The 17,569-nt window shown below is 42.0% G+C and overlaps 1 protein-coding gene across 1 annotated transcript in view; it reads right to left on the reverse strand.

Annotated features, from left to right (window-relative positions):
* Window positions 1-650: 650 nt before the first annotated feature.
* Window positions 651-17,569, reverse strand: part of slc49a4 (solute carrier family 49 member 4) — a 76,070-nt gene continuing 59,151 nt past the window's right edge. Inside the window, exons 8-9 of the mRNA XM_029702390.1 lie at window positions 14,215-14,397; window positions 651-2,866 (exon numbers count right to left, since the gene is read on the reverse strand). Coding sequence (XP_029558250.1) covers window positions 2,751-2,866; window positions 14,215-14,397 — 299 coding nt within the window. The 3' untranslated portion in view covers window positions 651-2,750. The remainder of the gene's footprint in view (window positions 2,867-14,214; window positions 14,398-17,569) is intronic.

The following is a 17,569-nucleotide window of genomic DNA, read 5'->3' on the forward strand; positions in this document are numbered from 1 at the left end:
AGAAGACTAGTCTTACTCTCTGCACTGCTGCAATGAACTGCAATCCAACTACCCTGAAAGCGAAATACTTGTGCATATTACTGACAGAGCAGGGTTTCCCAAACTCTATCCCCGACCGGTGCACGTTTTGGTTTTTGGACGAATGCTGGAGTACTATTACATTCCAGTTCATCCCCTGGGTCATGAACGTTGTGTATGCCGTGTTCGGATCCAGGCTAAGGCACACCCAAACAAATGCTTATCCAAACCATGAGACTAGTGCTTGTCCGGGCCACAACAAAAACATTTACTGAGGTACTGGACATGGGAAACACTGTTCTAGGGGGTATAGGGGTCTTTATGGACTTTACAACACTGAGGTAATGTATGTTGATTTGTTTCATTAACTGGAAATGGGAGCTAACATTTCCTGGTAGGAAAAGTGAAATGTCCTCAGAGCACTGGACTGTGCTTTACACACAGTAGATACAGGGATATGTGTGAGAATGTTACAGCCCTGCCAGAACAACCAGAATAACATAGCATGTATGTTCCTCCATAACTACAGTATTGAGAAATATTATCCTGTACTTTTTTTTTTTTACTTTCAAAACATCCAGGTCTACAGTTAATTGTGAAACTGAAAATTAAGGGGAGGAGAAAAGTGGATATATTTTTTCAAAATGTATTTTTAATAAGGTGCTTAAAATCTCACATACATTAGTTTTTGGTTTCACAGAACAAGGATAAGAACATCTATACCCCCAACCCAGGAACTCATGATTAGCAGTGTAATGTAAACGTGTTTCACTACTGTACACATACAGACTACATCATCGACACAGTGTGGGTGGGGACAGAATGCACAGATCACAGGTAATTAAGGCAACATGTCACAAGGTATTGAAGGTAAAGAGCATAGAGATAAAACAAAGTGTTCTATCACTATGGTAACAAGAAAAATAACCCTTCTCTACACAGAGTGTAAAAATGTAAAACAAGGAGTAAAGGACAGGCAAGCTTTTTAGGACATACATTATACCCCAAAGAAAACAGAAAACTTTTTCCACAGACAGTTTCTCTGCCGTACAGCTGAGTGACTGGGAACTGACAACCCCTTGTATATAGGTTGTCAGTTCCCAGTCGCACCTTGCGGATGAGTGATTAGGTGACAAGGTCAGGGGGTGTGCTAGACCTGCCACTCCACACTCTGTGCCGAGTTTGTTCCGTGTTGTTCCTGTCTTTTCTGTTGGATGTCAGTTTTCTGAACGTCTGTTAAGCGTCTGTTTTGTCTTTGGTGGGAAGCATCACCACCAACTCCATGCATGCCAGGGAAAGAGCTGCTAACAGAACCACTCCCTATTTTGTCAGTGTCCTCAGCACAGCGCTCCCTGCTGGTGAACGTTGTGCATTACATGTAGACCAGCTCCCTGGATATGTTATGTGGCTCCATTACCACATTTCCATACAGAATCAGCCACGTCTCAGCTGGGCAACAGAAAGCAGTATTCCCATATTTCATTATAGAGTCTCTGTATTTCTCTCTGTTACTGTTATCAACTGTGTTAGTGTTCTGATCCGTCAATAAATAAATATCTGGAATAATAACAGACATGTCTACTGAGGAATATATATTAAAATAAAATGCATTGCCTAGTTGAAATTGGAAAAAATCTCCCACATATTATAACAAACTAAAAACTAAGAAAATAAAATTTGAGAACTTTTAAAATGTCTGCATAATAACCAACTCGGAAACAAAATGGCTGACTCCTGTAGTCAGTTTCTTTAACAAAGCTGAAAGGTCACAATGGGGAAACTGCTACTTCCTACTTCCTCATTATCAACTGCTAATGAAAACGGATCGTCTCATTATACCATGAGACCTGCACAGCAGAGCCTCGAAATACAGAGAGTTCCGACTTTGCATGCCGAGAGAGACACTCAATGGGGCTCATTCAATCACGGCCCACGACACTGGCAGGGACCAATCAATTCAATAGGGAGATTTAAAAAAATATAGAAATGCAGGAGGGGAGGAAGGGTTTGTCATTATCAGTCTTGCATAATATTCCTTTAGAGAGAGGGTGGGGTTTAAAAAAGGGAGATCATATGTCACTATTAAACGACAGGTACACAGGTCATTTGCAGAACAGCTCAGTTTGACAGTTTCCCCCCTGCCATTCATAACCAGCAATTATGAGTGACACTAAAACGCTATGCGGTCCCTTGTTAGAATAGACGGGCATGGTGGGGCCTGTTGATTGGCTGCTAGAGCTCCTCAGCCAATCAGGCCTCTCCTTCCTAATTAAAACCAGAGAACAGCCAGGTCACAGGTCACCTGCCACAGAGTGCCTCTTTAGACATTACTTCTGTAAACAACAACAGTCCCTCATCATGCCATGACCGGGTAAAAAAAACAACGGTTCAACTGTAATTTGAACTTTACACTATGAAAAAGACGATGCTGCATCTGAGGACCAGGCCAGCAGGCCAAACAGTCCCTTACAGTTAACATTAATGACTAACTGTCTGAGGCCGTTGGCTCTTCAATTCTTCTCATTGGCTACATGGAAATCACAATACCTCAACGACCACCGTCATATAACACATTTACAACTACAGTTAGTTAAAATTAATAAAGGGTAAAAAAGAGCGCTAGGTTGGACTTCCTATATCGCTTATTTCTTCTTCTCTTCTTTGTGCAATGTTTTTTAGCACTGTTCCAGTCTTTGTTTTCCTCTTGGTTCAGTTTTTTTGTGTGTTGTCTGTCAGACTGAGACAAAGACGTCGAGGTAGAGGCGGTCGTAGGATTCCCTGAAGAAGAGGATGAGGACCAGGCTGAAGGCACAGGAGCCCGTCAGACACCAGTTCAGCCACGACAACTCTGAGGAGACGGGGAGAAGAGAAGAGGGGGAAAAGGAACATTATTTGTTGGTAAAACTTTGTTGAAGGTCACTCATCTGTATCTCTCTACACACTGCAGGCAAGTCATCATTGGTACACTACTGTTCATCAACATCAAAATGGACTTTATAACAGATGTCAAGAACAACCAATCACTTAGTTCAAGTATTGACTTCGTTACTGTGTATAAACCGATGCCAGAAACCAATGACATACAATAGTATAATGTGATGAAGTTATTTATGTCCATTACCTCAAAACAAGCCCTAATCACACAATATAACCTAGAGTGTGAATGATTTAGGAATTAGCTGAACTTTGTTTCATGCATCTAAATACTGTAAGTTATGTAAGTAATAGCACATTTTCCTCTTCAGCATTGACCTAAACTTGAACCTCAAAGAGTTTCTTTTTCCCCCTGTTTTCCTGTTCAAGCTCAGGTGGCCCTAGCGTAGAGCTCAGCAGACCTGTAATGAAGAGGTTATGGAAGGCCAGGTGGAGAGTGCATATATCTTGACTCGCACATTACTTCCTGTTACTGCCCCAGGAAAACAATCGATAGGTCTCCCGCTCAGATATAGTTAGCTGCACAATACTAGGCATGCCCTCTAACATGATGTAGAGGTGTGGGTGAGAGAGAGAGGGATTGGGGTGCCCAGCATCCCCATCACTAAGAGGGGAACCACACGGCCTGATAAGGGAGATGAAAGGCCTCCAGCAGCTAGATGAGCCCTGATAAAGGACCAGCAGGAACCAGCAGTCCTAAATATAGAGAAATGAGATCAAAACACACTGACCCCTGGGGACTAAATGTTTATTTTTATCAAACCTTTATTTAACTAGGCAAGTCAGTTAAGAACAAATTCTTATTTTCAATGATGGCCTACTGGGGTTAGCTGCATAGTTCAGGGGCAAAACGACAGGTTTTTACCTTGTCAGCTCGGGGATTTGATCCAGCAATCTTTCAGTTACTGGCCCAACGCTCTAACCACTAGGTTACCTGCCGCCCCGACTAAGCAGAGTTTGCATCTTAATTCCCCCTGCAGAGCATTTCAATTTCAGAAGGCCGGTCCAATAATGCAGTTGATCAATTGCCCCTGAAGTGAGCGGCTCAATCAATGGGTAAAAAGTGAGAATCAGGCTAGGTCAGCTGTTTGGCCTGTTTGGGTAAATTCTATGATTTGGCCCTCCACCTAATCTCTGAGTAAGTCAGCCAGGAAGGATCCAGCACTCCACCAGGATAAGGTGAAGGAGACATGGGTGCATCACACACAGGATAAACAAAGCTGTCATTTTCTGGCTTATTCTTTCACATATGGTGACTGCCTACACCTACAGGGGTACCCAGAGAACATTTAGAGCACCAGAGGGGGAGGGGACATAGGGCTGAGTTAGAGAGGAGGAGGCTCCTCCTTGGGATAAGGGGAAGAACACTTTTTCTTGCTTATTCTTTCATTTGTGTCTCCACTACCGGGAAAAATAACATTGGAGCCTCTTCCTAAAGCAAAGAGAGAGAGAGAACATCTGTGGGTCCAGAGCTCAGTGGACAGAGAGAGAGAACATCTGTGGGTCCAGAGCTCAGTGGACAGAGAGAGAGAGAACATCTGTGGGTCCAGAGCTCAGTGTACAGAGAGAGAGAACATCTGTGGGTCCAGAGCTCAGTGTACAGAGAGAGAGAGAACATCTGTGGGTCCAGAGCTCAGTGGACAGAGAGAGAGAGAACATCTGTGGGTCCAGAGCTCAGTGTACAGAGAGAGAGAACATCTGTGGGTCCAGAGCTCAGTGTACAGAGAGAGAGAGAACATCTGTGGGTCCAGAGCTCAGTGGACAGAGAGAGAGAGAACATCTGTGGGTCCAGAGCTCAGTGTACAGAGAGAGAGAGAACATATGTGGGTCCAGAGCTCAGTGGACAGAGAGAGAGAACATCTGTGGGTCCAGAGCTCAGTGGAAAGAGAGAGCTAAGAGAAGTGATGAGGTGGAAGATGTTTCATCCTGAAGTAGCACAATCATTAATCAGGTTAGCTCAGTACCCTGTTGCCTGGTGGTGTAGGAAGTTAAGGGAGTTGTGTTTATCTGACAGCTCTGTCTCCACAGCCTGCCTGCCACAGACTCATCCATTTAGATGAAGACAGAGAGAACAGAGAGGGAAGAGAGATGTTGGGAGGAGAGATGTGTGAATTGGCGTGGAGTCTGAATGAATGCTAATGTGTCTATGTATGCCCACCAACCAACCAAATCTCTCAGGTAATCCAGTCAGGTATTTGGTGGTAAAGAAGTGGCTAACCGGCCGGAGAGCAGCCAATGGTCCCAGTGACATCATCAGTGAGGAGTAGCAGGGCTGCAGTGTGTGGAAAGTAAGAGAGAAAGCAAAACTATTTGGAGTTGCTTGAACAGCAAATGAAAGGGGAATAGGAGTGGAGATAATTTCCCTTTCTGAACAGTAATAACGAGCATCTGAGACGACGATGCAATTCCACCCAGGCTATCATAGCTCCAGTAGCTCAGTGCTCAGTTAAAAAGGACCATTTAAATGATGTTTTCACTTCTTCCTCTGGCTCTACATGGAGTGTACAAAACATTAGGAACACCTGCTCTTTCCATGACATAGCTTTCACCTGGATTCACCTGGTCAGTCTGATTCCTTATTGATGTCACCTGTTAAATCTACTTCAAATCAGTGTAGATGAAGGGGAGGAGCAGGTTAAAGAAGGATGCTTAAGCCTTGAGACATGGATTGTGTATGTGTGCCATTCAGAGGGTGAATGGGCAAGACAAACGATTTTGAACAGAGTATGGTAGTAGGTGCCAGGTGCACCAGTTTGATTGTGTCAAGAACTGCTGGGTTTTTCACGCTCAACAGTTTTCAGTGTGTATCAAGAATGGTCCACCACCCAAAGGGCATCCAGCCAGTTTGACACAACTATGGGAAGCATTGGAGTCAACTTGGGCCAGCATCCCTGTGGAACTCTTTCGACACCTTGCAGAGTCCCAGCTCCTGACGAATTGAGGTCATTCTGAGGGCAAAAGGGGGGCTGCAACTCAATATTAGGAAGGTGTTCTCTACTCCTTCTGTCTGTGTCTGTCGATTTCAGAAGTGAGGGTCTAAAAGCTGTGAAATAGCCCTCACCAGCGGGAGGGAGTGGAATAACATAAACAGCTGCAGACACCCACAGGCTGGCACACAAAGCAGGGACACGGGGGCCTGGGGGGAGCGCGTCAAGGCCAGACACAGACGGCTATTTAGCTCTGACACCTCACCCTATGCACGTTGTGGTGAACGTATTACTGCCACACCGGCTGGCATGAGTCACGACCACAGTAAAATTCCATGACCGTTGAGCCACGGTAATGTCCTTTTATGCATTCTGGACATGTGTTGGTAGAACCCAACTCGCTAATGACAGTCTGGTCGCTAATGGCCTGGTACTCAGGGCTCTATTGTCCCTCCATCAGGTCCTAATGGCCTGGTAGCCAGGGGTCCATTGTCCCTCTAACCACTCTGACATCGATGCAAATGCAATCAAAAATCACAAACACATCATCAAAACAGTATCATGCTTTTAAAACTCACCTCAGTCATCTATCGATTTGAAGAATGAAAACAGGTTGAAACTGAGTGGAAAACATGGTCATTGTGGGTGTTGTTTCAAACATTACACTAAAACCACATATGCATATTAGAGCTTATTGACACAACTATGGGAAGAATTGGAGTCAACTTGGGCCAGCATCCCTGTGGAGCTCTTTCGACACCTTGTGGAGTCCCAGCTCCTGACGAATTGAGTAGAAAAGGCACATTTATGAGCCCAAGCCCGAAAAAAATAATGGAATTAAAATAATGATTAATACAATACATAGCCTAGTAGTCTACCGCATATTACGCATGGAAAAAGAAATATTACTAAAAATAACTGATTCAAAATGTCTTTGGTACATAGTTGGTATAGTCTATGCTCCAAATTAAATTAGTAATGGCCTTTGAGTGTGGACTGTATTATTATGCATACTGGATGGACTGGTTACCTTATGTTACACTCCAAACTTTATCCATTAGTCTGGGAAAGAATGTATAGGCCTAGACGATGCTGTTGGTTCATTGATTGGGCAGGAAGGCTTATAGAGTTAGCCTACCATTAGTGAATTTGTATAGTATTTATTTTTTTATCCCTTTTTCATGATATCCAATTGGTAGTTACAGTCTTGTCCCATTACTGCAACTCCCGTACAGACTCAGGAGAGGTGAAGATCAAGAGTCCTCTGAAACACGACCCCGCCAAGCCGCACTTCTTCTTGACACACTGCTCGCTTAACCCGGAAGCCAGCCGGACCAATGTGTCGGAGGAAACACCGTACAGCTGCCAACCGAAGTCAGCGTGCATGCGCCCGACCCGCCACAAGGAGTTGCTAGAGCGCAATGGGACAAGGACATCCTGGCCGGCCAAACCCTCCCCTAACCTGGACAACGCTGGGCCAATTGTGCAATGCCTCATGGGTCTCCTGGTCGCGGCCGGCTGCGACACAGCCTGGGATCGAACCCGGGTCTTTAGTGACGCCTCTAGCACTCCGGGTCTTTAGTGACGCCTCTAGTGCCTTAGACCGCAGAGCCACTCGGGAGGCCCACTGTATTAGATTAGCCTAGTAACAGGGATTTTTTTGATATTTTTAATGAATAGGCTGACACATTACCTTTAGCTACAGAATATCTCACCAGAATGCATTGCCAGCTCCTCCTCTCTCTCCTTCATTCCTTTCTTGAGCGCGCAGAGAGAGGGGCTGTCAACAGTTTAATTAAATATGTTTTGTTGTGAAAACATGTTACGATTGACATTCCACAACAGATTTCTCAAATGAAGCATTGGGTAGCTGCAGGAACAGGGTTGGAGAGCCCATGGCATACAGAGGTTGGGCGGAATATCACCTGTCACGCAGCGAGAGGCTGCATGCTCCTAAAACAGTGGTTGATGCATGTAGTGAAATGCGTATCCTTATAAGCTCAGACATTTCTTTATGCAATCCTGTGTGAAAGCAGAGTTTTGATGGTTGTCACTAGAAAGAGGATCCCAGCTGCTACTATATCTATTTCTCAGCTGCTCATATTAAGCACAAGCTCCACTATAAAACAGGAGTAGCCTACCCGGCATGATTGAAAAACAAACTGTGGGGAAATGGCCTCAATTCGCTATTCCAGTGCATACGGATGACATGTTCCTGCCCCTATTTCTGCTCATTCGATAATCATTAGTAATGACAAATTCAATTGAGAATAGTCTTATGGGTGAAAATATTATGGCTTGATGAGAGATCAGCGTGTGTAGTCTGAGGCAAGGAGTGCAAGTTTTTTTGTGTGACTTTCTCAAATCAATAGCCCCTAGTACAGCCCATGTACAGCACCAGTCAAAAGTTTGGACACACCTACTCATTCCAGGGTTTTTATTTATTTATTTATTTAGAGAATGCCAAGAGTGTGCAAAGCTGTCATCAAGGCAAAGGGTGGCTACTTTGAAGAATGTCAAATTTCAAATATATTTTGATTTGTTTAACACTTTTTTGGTTACTACATGATTTCCTTATGTGTTATTTCATAGTGTTGATGTCTTCCCATTTATTCTACAATGTAGATAATAGTAAAAAATTAAGAAAAACCCTTGAATGAGTAGGTGTGTCCAAACTTACTGTATGTTTTGATTTCTAAGACATTCTAAGGTTTGTATCCTTCACAACTCAAGTCTCCAAATAACTCTAAATCTAGTGTATAGGACCTGTTTCAAATTATCACTTTTACGCTCAACATAGCCACTTCATATGCACACTTGCTCCGGAATGGGAAAAATATCCTTTGTCGTATTCAACTAAGTTCAATTATATTCTTCTTACTATAAAATCATATAATATAAAATAAAATAATGGCACGGGACTTATAAGCTTATGTTGTCTGCTAAATGAACATGCCTACAGCCTATGGAACGGCACATAGCCAGAAAACATACAGTAGGACAACGCATATTCTGTTCTTCTGAAATCCATTTTTCTTCATATAATGTTTTCTTTAGACCAACCTAAAACAAATAATGTATTTATTGTGATGGTGTACATGAAATGTATTTATTGTGATGGTGTATATTAAATGGATTTATTGTGCTGGTGTATATTAAATGTATTTATTGTGATGGTGTACATTAAATGTATTTATTGTGATGGTGTATATTTAATGGATTTATTTAACTTTTTTAAATGTAGATTGTGCGCATCTTCTATGCGTGGAGGCCTGGAGATGCTAAACGTGTTAATGTTAATTAACAGTCATTTATCGTGAGACAAGCATGTATTTGCATGACAATAGTTGACTAAATTTCATGGCCGCCACAGACTTACGCACGCAAACACACACACGCACAGAGGCTTAGTCGCGAGCAGAAGTCACTTATTGCTGCCGCAATTATTCCTAATTGTGGCCAGTGATGCTGGTGCGTTTAAAATGGACGTCACGTTTCAGACTGATTTATTCCTCCCGTTCTCACTTTCCTCAGCGGTTCTTTATTTTAGGGGAAAGGGGAATGAAGCTGGCTGACATTTGTCCGATATAAATATGACTTAACTAATCGAAATGAAATCATTAAAAGTTCAATGAAACAAGATGAGAATAATTACTTTCTATTACTGTCAGAATATTCAGACTAGGTGGGAAGACATTGAGACTGTTTTGTCATTTAATATGACTGTGTATTTCAAATAGGTGTTTGATTATAGTATCAACTGTTCCCACCACAATCATTCAAAAACATCCCAGAAATAAAAGAGCAACTGCAAAATAAAATAATTGTTATGGATCAACATGGCTCTACACGGAGCAATGGTCTCCGACGCCTCCAAAACATTCACAAAAGGTTAAAGATTCCAGATACAGTTGACGTCGGAAGTTTACATACACTTAGGTTGGAGTCATTAAAACTTGTTTTTCAACCACTCCACAAATTTCTTGTTAACAAACTATAGTTTTGGCAAGTCGGTTAGGACATCTACTTTGTGCATGACAACTAATTGTTCCAACAATTGTTTACAAACAGATTATTTCACTTATAAATCACTGTATCACAATTCCAGTGGGTCAGATGTTTACATACACTAAGTTGACTGTGCCTTTAAACAGCTTGGAAAATTCCAGAAAATGTTGTCATAGCTTTAGAAAGTTCTGATAGGCTAATTGACATCATTTGAGTCAATTGGAGGTGTACCTGTGGATGTATTTCAAGGCCTACCTTCAAACTCAGTGCCTCTTTGCTTGACATCATGGGAAAATCAAAAGAAATCAGCCAAGACCTCAGAAAAAAAATGGTAGACCTCCACAAGTCTGGTTCATCCTTGGGAGCAATTTCCAAACACGTGAAGGTACCAGGTTCATCTGTACAAACAATAGTACGCAAGTATAAACACCATGGGATCACGCAGCCGTCATACCGCTCAGGAAGGAGACATATTCTGTCTCCTAGAGATTAATGTACTTTGGTGCGAAAAGTGCAAATCAATCCCAGAACAACGGCAAAGGACCTTGTGAAGATGCTGGAGGAAACAGGTACAAAAGTATCTATATACACAGTAAAACGAGTCCTATATCGATATAACCTGAAAGGCCGCTCAGCAAGGAAGAAGCCACTGCTCCAAAACCACCATAAAAAATCCAGACTATGGTTTGCAACTGCACATGGGGACAAAGATCATACTTTTTGGAGAAATGTCCTCTGGTCTGATGAAACAAAAATAGAACTGTTTGGCCATAATGACCATCGTTATGTTTCGAGGAAAAATGGGGAGGCTTGCAAGCCGAAGAACACCATCCCAACCGTGAAGCACGGGGTTGGCAGCATCATGTTTTGGGGGTGCTTTGCTGCAGGAGGGACTGGTGCACTTCACAAAATAGATGGCATCATGAGGGAGGAAAATTATGTGGATATATTGAAGCAACATCTCAAGTTAAAGATTGGTCGCAAATGGGTCTTCCAAATGGACAATGACCCCAAGCATACTTCCAAAGTTGTGACAAAATGGCTTAAGGACAACAAAGTCAAGGTATTGGAGTGGCCATCACAAAACCCTGACCCAAATCCTATAGAAAATGTGTGGGCAGAACTGAAAAAGCATGTGCGAGCAAGGAGGCCTATAAACCGGACTCAGTTACACCAGCTCTGTCAGGAGGAATGGGCCAAAATTCACCCAACTTATTGTGGGAAGCCTGTGGAAGGCTACCCGAAACGTTTGACCCAAGTTAAACAATTTAATGGCAATGCTACCAAATACTAATTGAGTGTATGTAAACTTCTGACCCACTGCGAATGTGCCGAAAGAAATAAAAGCTGAAATAAATCATTCTCTACTATTATTCTGACATTTCACATTCTTAAAATAAAGTGGTGATCCTAACTGACCTAGGATAGGGAATTTTTACTAGGATTAAATGTCAGGAATTGTGTAAAACTGAGTTTTAATGTATTTGGCTAAGGTGTATGTAAACTTCCGACTTCAACTGTATGTCACCAAAGAACATATTATTAATCACATAGTTTTGTACTTCAGACAAATTTGGCAAAGTTTACAACAAAAAAGTTTCTGATGAAAACAGAAGAGTGGCAATTATTTCAGCTCTGTGAATTATTTCTGTTTCCCATGTTGAAGTCTTGACAACAAACGCAACCGATATTGCCGCCTTCCCCACACAACCCCTAACTCCTCCAAATAGATGGAGTGTTTGATGCTACGCTCAACAATACGGCTCCCTGCTTTCTATTCCACCCACCACTCCATAGCTAAATCACATAAACAACGAGCAGATGAAATCTAAAGTACCAACAACTGTAGCAGTATGTATTCATGTAGCCAGTATTGTCTCCATTCATGTTTTCAGACAGACTCAGTGGTTAAGTGACCTTGGGGATTAGGCTCAGCTGCTTCCCAAATGGTACACTATTTCCTATATAGTGGCTCTGGTCAAAAGTAGTGCACTACATAGGGAATAGGGTGCCATTTTGGACAAAATACTCTGCTGGATAGAAGACTGTTGGGACCCACTAAGGTGATATTAAAATAAACATTTAATACATTTACAAATGTATAACTTCTTTAAAAAAACGTAGCCAAAAAATAAATGAACATCTTTGAGACTGAGGTTGCCAATTTTAAATATAGGAGGGAGTGGGGAGGATTTTGAAAAGGCTAAGATTTATATGGAATTCTTCAGCTTTAATTCCACACCAACATATCTGTCACATCAATTATGATTATAGGCTGAAATGAATGAAGGATGAATTACAGTTAGGAGAGAAAATATTGGAGTTCCATCATACTGTTAGTTGTGGTGGAATATTCTCCTCAGTTCATCCCCAATTATTGATCAACAGGAACTAGCTGGATTTAGCTGTAGTTATTAGTATCTCAACTAGTATCTAAACCAATGGGCTCTACATTCCTAGAGACATGTAAATATCATATGACTTGGTCCTAACACTCAGCCCTGAGGAACACCAACTGCTCTATTTATAAAGGGCTGAGCTGCTGGCATTCATTAGGAGTGTGCAGTCCACACAGGAAAACACACACGAGTAGTGTGCTACTCAAGATGTCTGGGGCCATAATTACAGATCTCAGACCAGTCTCAGCTGGGTATAGCCTCTGAGCATCACTCAGAACAGAACAGAAGAGAGAGAGAGCGAGCGAGCGAGACCAATGGGTAACAAACCACACTGTCTGTGACCGCAACAAGGTCAGATTTGAAAAGCTAAAGCTGTGCCAAAGCTCTCTAATCTCAGTTGAATCTTCCTTGGTGTCAGAGGGAGAGAGGAAGCTGCCAACACTGTTCCCTTCTCAGTTCTGACCACATGGGCTTCAGTCTCCAGTACACAAACAGACCCCTCTGTACACATCCAGCAGGCTATCATTCACCACCACCGACTAGAAGGGGGAAAATTTATACTTTATGAGGCCTGTATCAGTTTCCTGATCCTACACTACAGACATTTCTATCTGACGCCACCTGGCTGTCCACATGACACTGTGTCTGCGTCTTAAACTGCACCCTATTCCCTAATATAGTGCACTACCTTTGACCAGAGCCCTATGGGCCCTGGTCAAATGTATTGCACTATGAAGAGAATAGTGTACAATTTGGGAAGCATATATCTATACTGATGGGTAATTCATGATTAATCACTAGCTCGCGCCAGTCTATGGAAACTTTACACATATCGCTAGTGATTAGAATCACAGTCTAAAGGTCCCTAAACTGATGTTTATTCATCAGCACCTGGCTTCTGCTTCTGCTGCCTGACCTGTCCAATCTCCTGAATCCCTTTCTGCTTGTTGCTGGGTGGAACAGGAACACTCACAGTCAAATAGGTGAACATGCACTGTCTGGGTGTCAGCTTTGTTAGTGGAGAAAGAGCCTCTGGTCCAAGGTGGCCACCCTAATAAAGGACTGACTATCCACCACCTGTACTCGGAGGGACCAGCCAGTTAGTAGATCAAGACAGAATGTAGTTGTCAGGCAACAGCTGTATCTGTCAGTTCATACAGCTTACCACCAGGGGGACTTGCCAGTGTGTGTGTGTTTGTGTGAGTATGTGTTTGTGTGCATGCGTGTGTGTGTGTGTGTGTGTGTGAATCTCATGAATAGTAATGCAGTTTGTATAAATATGTATACAGTACATTCTATCTATTTACTCCAGAGTGTTTGAGAGGGGAATGCTGTCAAGTTTCTCTAAGCATTATTCATCATTCCACCTGATTGGCTTTGTGATGCGTCTGACCTTACTGTGAAGGTTAATCAGTCAGAGGAGCTCTGCAAACAGAAAGGAGCTCAGCTAAAAGGGGAGGGAAACAGAGGTTTCTTCCCAAATGGCACCCTATTCCCTCCATAGTGCACTACTTTTGACCAGGGCCCACTGGAAATAGGGTGCCATTTGGGATGAACACACAGAGAGGAGGTATGATGGTTTGGCTCCACTACAGGATCCCGACCTGCTTCTGTTCCAACCAGGAAGAGATATTCTGTCCTTTCTGTTATATGCTGTGCTTACATATTTCATATGAAGTTCCGCAAGATTCAGACAATGAATGCCAGTCTGGGAGAGATACAACAGTGTTTTTAATTGTAATCAAAATACATGTTATAACTTAAAAGGTCTCAAAAGCTAATTATTGTATCTATTTCTTTAAATGATCCTCAGTGGAGATGGATGGCACATCGGACCTCTTCATCTGGGTTGGAATCTGACCCACTGCTCTAGGGCTGTCTCCTCTCTCTATCTTATGTTGTACCTGTGATCGACCTGTCGGTCTTACCTGTGGTGTAGAAGGTGAGGAAGAAGAGGAGGCAGCCGGTGACCAGGTTACCGAGGAAGGTGACCACCCCGCAGGTGATGCCCTCGGGCACGGGGTACACAGTCTCGATCAAGAGCTCAAAGAAGATGGGCACACTACTGTTGATGAAGATGCCCAATACGATACAGGAGGTGTACAGGGTGGCTGAGGGGAGGACAGAGAGGGGCGGAGGGTTAATTAATCAATGAATCAATCAGTAAATCAATCAAAAATCACATTGTATAAAGCAGAGGACAGGGAGTCAGGGTTAAATCAATGAATCAATAAAATGTGACTTATAAAGGACTTTTTACATGAACAGTTCAGAGTGCATTAGATATGGCACTAGTCTAGTGAAACCGTGAGAACAGGGTCATGAGAACAAATACCGGCCTCCGGGTTCCTCCAGGTATCAAAGATCACTCATAATGTCATTCCAGCTAAGTCAATGGTGGTTTAACAGTGGGTATTGGATAGGGAAAAAAACACAGGCAAAAACCCTGCTGTGCAGCCTGTCTGGGTCTTTTCATGAGATTGACTACATTTAGTTATTCTCAGGGCACAGAGGGATGTTTCTGTTCCAATGCAAGAGGCAAATTGTGTTAGTTAGTGCTGGCCAATGTCCCCAGTGTGTGTGTGTGTGTGTGTGTGTGTGTGTGTGTGTGTGTGTGTGTGTGTGTGTGTGTGTGTGTGTGTGTGTGTGTGTGTGTGTGTCAGTGGAGGCTCTTCAGAGGAGGAAGTGGAGAACCATCCTTCTCAGTGAATTTCATAAAAATAAAAGTGAAACATTAAAAAAACGTTATCCTTTTTTAGATAAAACTATACTACATATATTCACGTCACTAAATAATTGATTAAAACACACTGTTTTGCAATGAAGGTCTACAGTAGCCTCAACAGCACTCTGTAGGGTAGCACCATGGTGTAGCCAAAGACAGCTAGTTTCTGTCCTCCTCAGACGCACTAACAACAACAAGCTAATGGAACATAAAGGATGGACTTTTTCGAACGAAAATACATTTGTTGTGGACCTGGGATTTCTGGAAGTGCTTTCTGATGAAGACAACCAAAGGTAAGGGATTATTGACAATAGTATACAAGATTAGATGTGATATGCGATTGTTCCAAGATGGCGCAGAGCTGTATTTACTAGGTAATTTTCTGAGTATCGCATCCCCTTTTATCGCAAAGTGTGATTACCCAGTAAAGTTATTTTTAAATCTGGTATTACAGGTGCTTTCAAGAGATATTCATCTATAAATCTTAGAATGACAATATTACATTTTAAAAATGTTTTCGAATAGTAATTGAGTTTCCCGGGATGCATTTGAGGGAAAATAGTTAGTCAACGTTACGTGCCGATGTAAAATGCTGTTTTTATATATAAATATGAACTTTATCGAACAAAAGAATGCATGCATTGTGTAACATGATGTCCTAGGTGTGTCATCTGATGAAGTTTGTAAAAAGTTAGTGCTGCATTTAGCTGTTTTTTCGTTATTTGTGATGCATGTGGTTGGTCGGAAAATGGCTATGTGGCTACTTTTACGATGTACTCCTCTAACATAATCTAATGTTTTGCTTTTCCTGTAAAGTCTTTTTGAAATCGGACGAAGTGGTTCGATTCAGGAGAGGTGTATCTATAAAACGATATAATTTGAAAAAAAAAATGAAAAAAAAAAGTATCCAATTTTGTTATGCTAATGGCGATAGGATTTTTCGCTGGATGTCGAGGCCGCACAGGGGTTAAAACCTGATGTGGATAGGGGGCAGTTTTCATGGCCGGATGAAAAAACGTACCCGATTTAAACTGGTTACTACTCTTGCCCAGAAACGAGAATATGCATATTATTAGTAGATTTGGATAGAAAACACTGAAGTTTCTAAAACTGTTTGAATGGTGTCTGTGAGTATAACAGAACTCATATGGCAGGCAAAAACCTGAGAAAAAGTCAACCAGGAAGTGGAGGATCTGAGAATTGTAGTTAGTCTTTCTAGTCCCTTTCGAAACTACAGTATCTGTGGGGTTATGCTGCACTTTCTAAGGCTTCCATTGGCTGTCTAAAGCCTTCAGAAAGTGGTTTGAGCCTTCTCCTGTCACTGGGCAGAGTATAGGAGCTCAGTTACTGAGTGGTCTGCCTGGCAACAAAGGGATTGGATATACGCGGTCCCGCGAGCTCGCTGTTTTTTCTTTTTCTCCTTGAATGAATACGCTATTGTCCGGTTGGAATATTATCGCAATTTTACGTTAAAAATACCATAAAGATTGATTTTAAACAGCGTTTGACATGCTTCTAAGTACGGTAATGGAACATTTTGACTTTTTGTGTCTCGAATTGCGCTCGCGCGTTAGCCTTTGGATGGTGACCTGAACGCACGAACAAAACGGAGGTATTTGGACATAACTATGGATTATTTCGAACAAAAACAACATTTCTTGTGGAAGTAGCAGTCCTGGGAGTGCATTCTGACGAAGATCAGCAAAGGTAAGAGCATATTTCTAATACTAATTCTGAGTTTAGGTTGCTCCGAACTTGGCGGGTGTCTGTATAGCTTTCTGTGATGGCGAGCTATGTACTCAGAATATTGAAAAATGTGCTTTCTCCGTAAAGCTATTTTAAAATCTGACACAGCGGTTGCATAAAGGAGTTCTGTATCTATAATTATATTTTTTTTAATTATTTCTTTTGTCAACGTTTATGATGAGTATTTTTGTAAATTCACCGGAAGTTTTTGGTGGGAATACATTTTCTGAACATCACGCACCAATGTAAAATGCTGTTTTTGGATATAAATATGAACTTGATCGAACAAAACATACATGTATTGTGTAACATGATGTCCTAGAAGTGTCATCTGATGAAGATCGTCAAAGGTTAGTGCTTCATTTAGCTGTGTTTTGGGTTTTATTGACACATGTCCTTGCTTGGAAAATGGCTGTGTGGTTATTTTGGTCTATGTACAGTAATTTCCGGACTATTAAGCGCACCTGAATATAAGCCACACCCACTGAATTATTATTATTTATTTTTTTGAACATAAATAAGCCGCACATGTCTATAAGCTGCAGGTGCCTACCGGTACATTGAAACAAATGAACTTTACACAGGCTTTAACGAAACACGGCTTGTAACAAAAATAAATAGGCTTTAACGAAACACAGCTTGTAACAAAAATAAATAGGCTTTAAAGAAACACGGCTTGTAACAAAAAAAAAAACATTTGCAGTAAACAGTAGCCTACCAAGAAAGTCATTGCTCCAGACCAAGCTCCCATGCAGCAGCTCTATTTCCTTTTCCAACAGCCAGATCAATCGCCTTCAACTTGAAAGCTGCAT

Source organism: Salmo trutta, chromosome 20, assembly GCF_901001165.1.
Source record: "Salmo trutta chromosome 20, fSalTru1.1, whole genome shotgun sequence".
In the NCBI taxonomy this organism is placed as follows: domain Eukaryota; kingdom Metazoa; phylum Chordata; class Actinopteri; order Salmoniformes; family Salmonidae; genus Salmo; species Salmo trutta.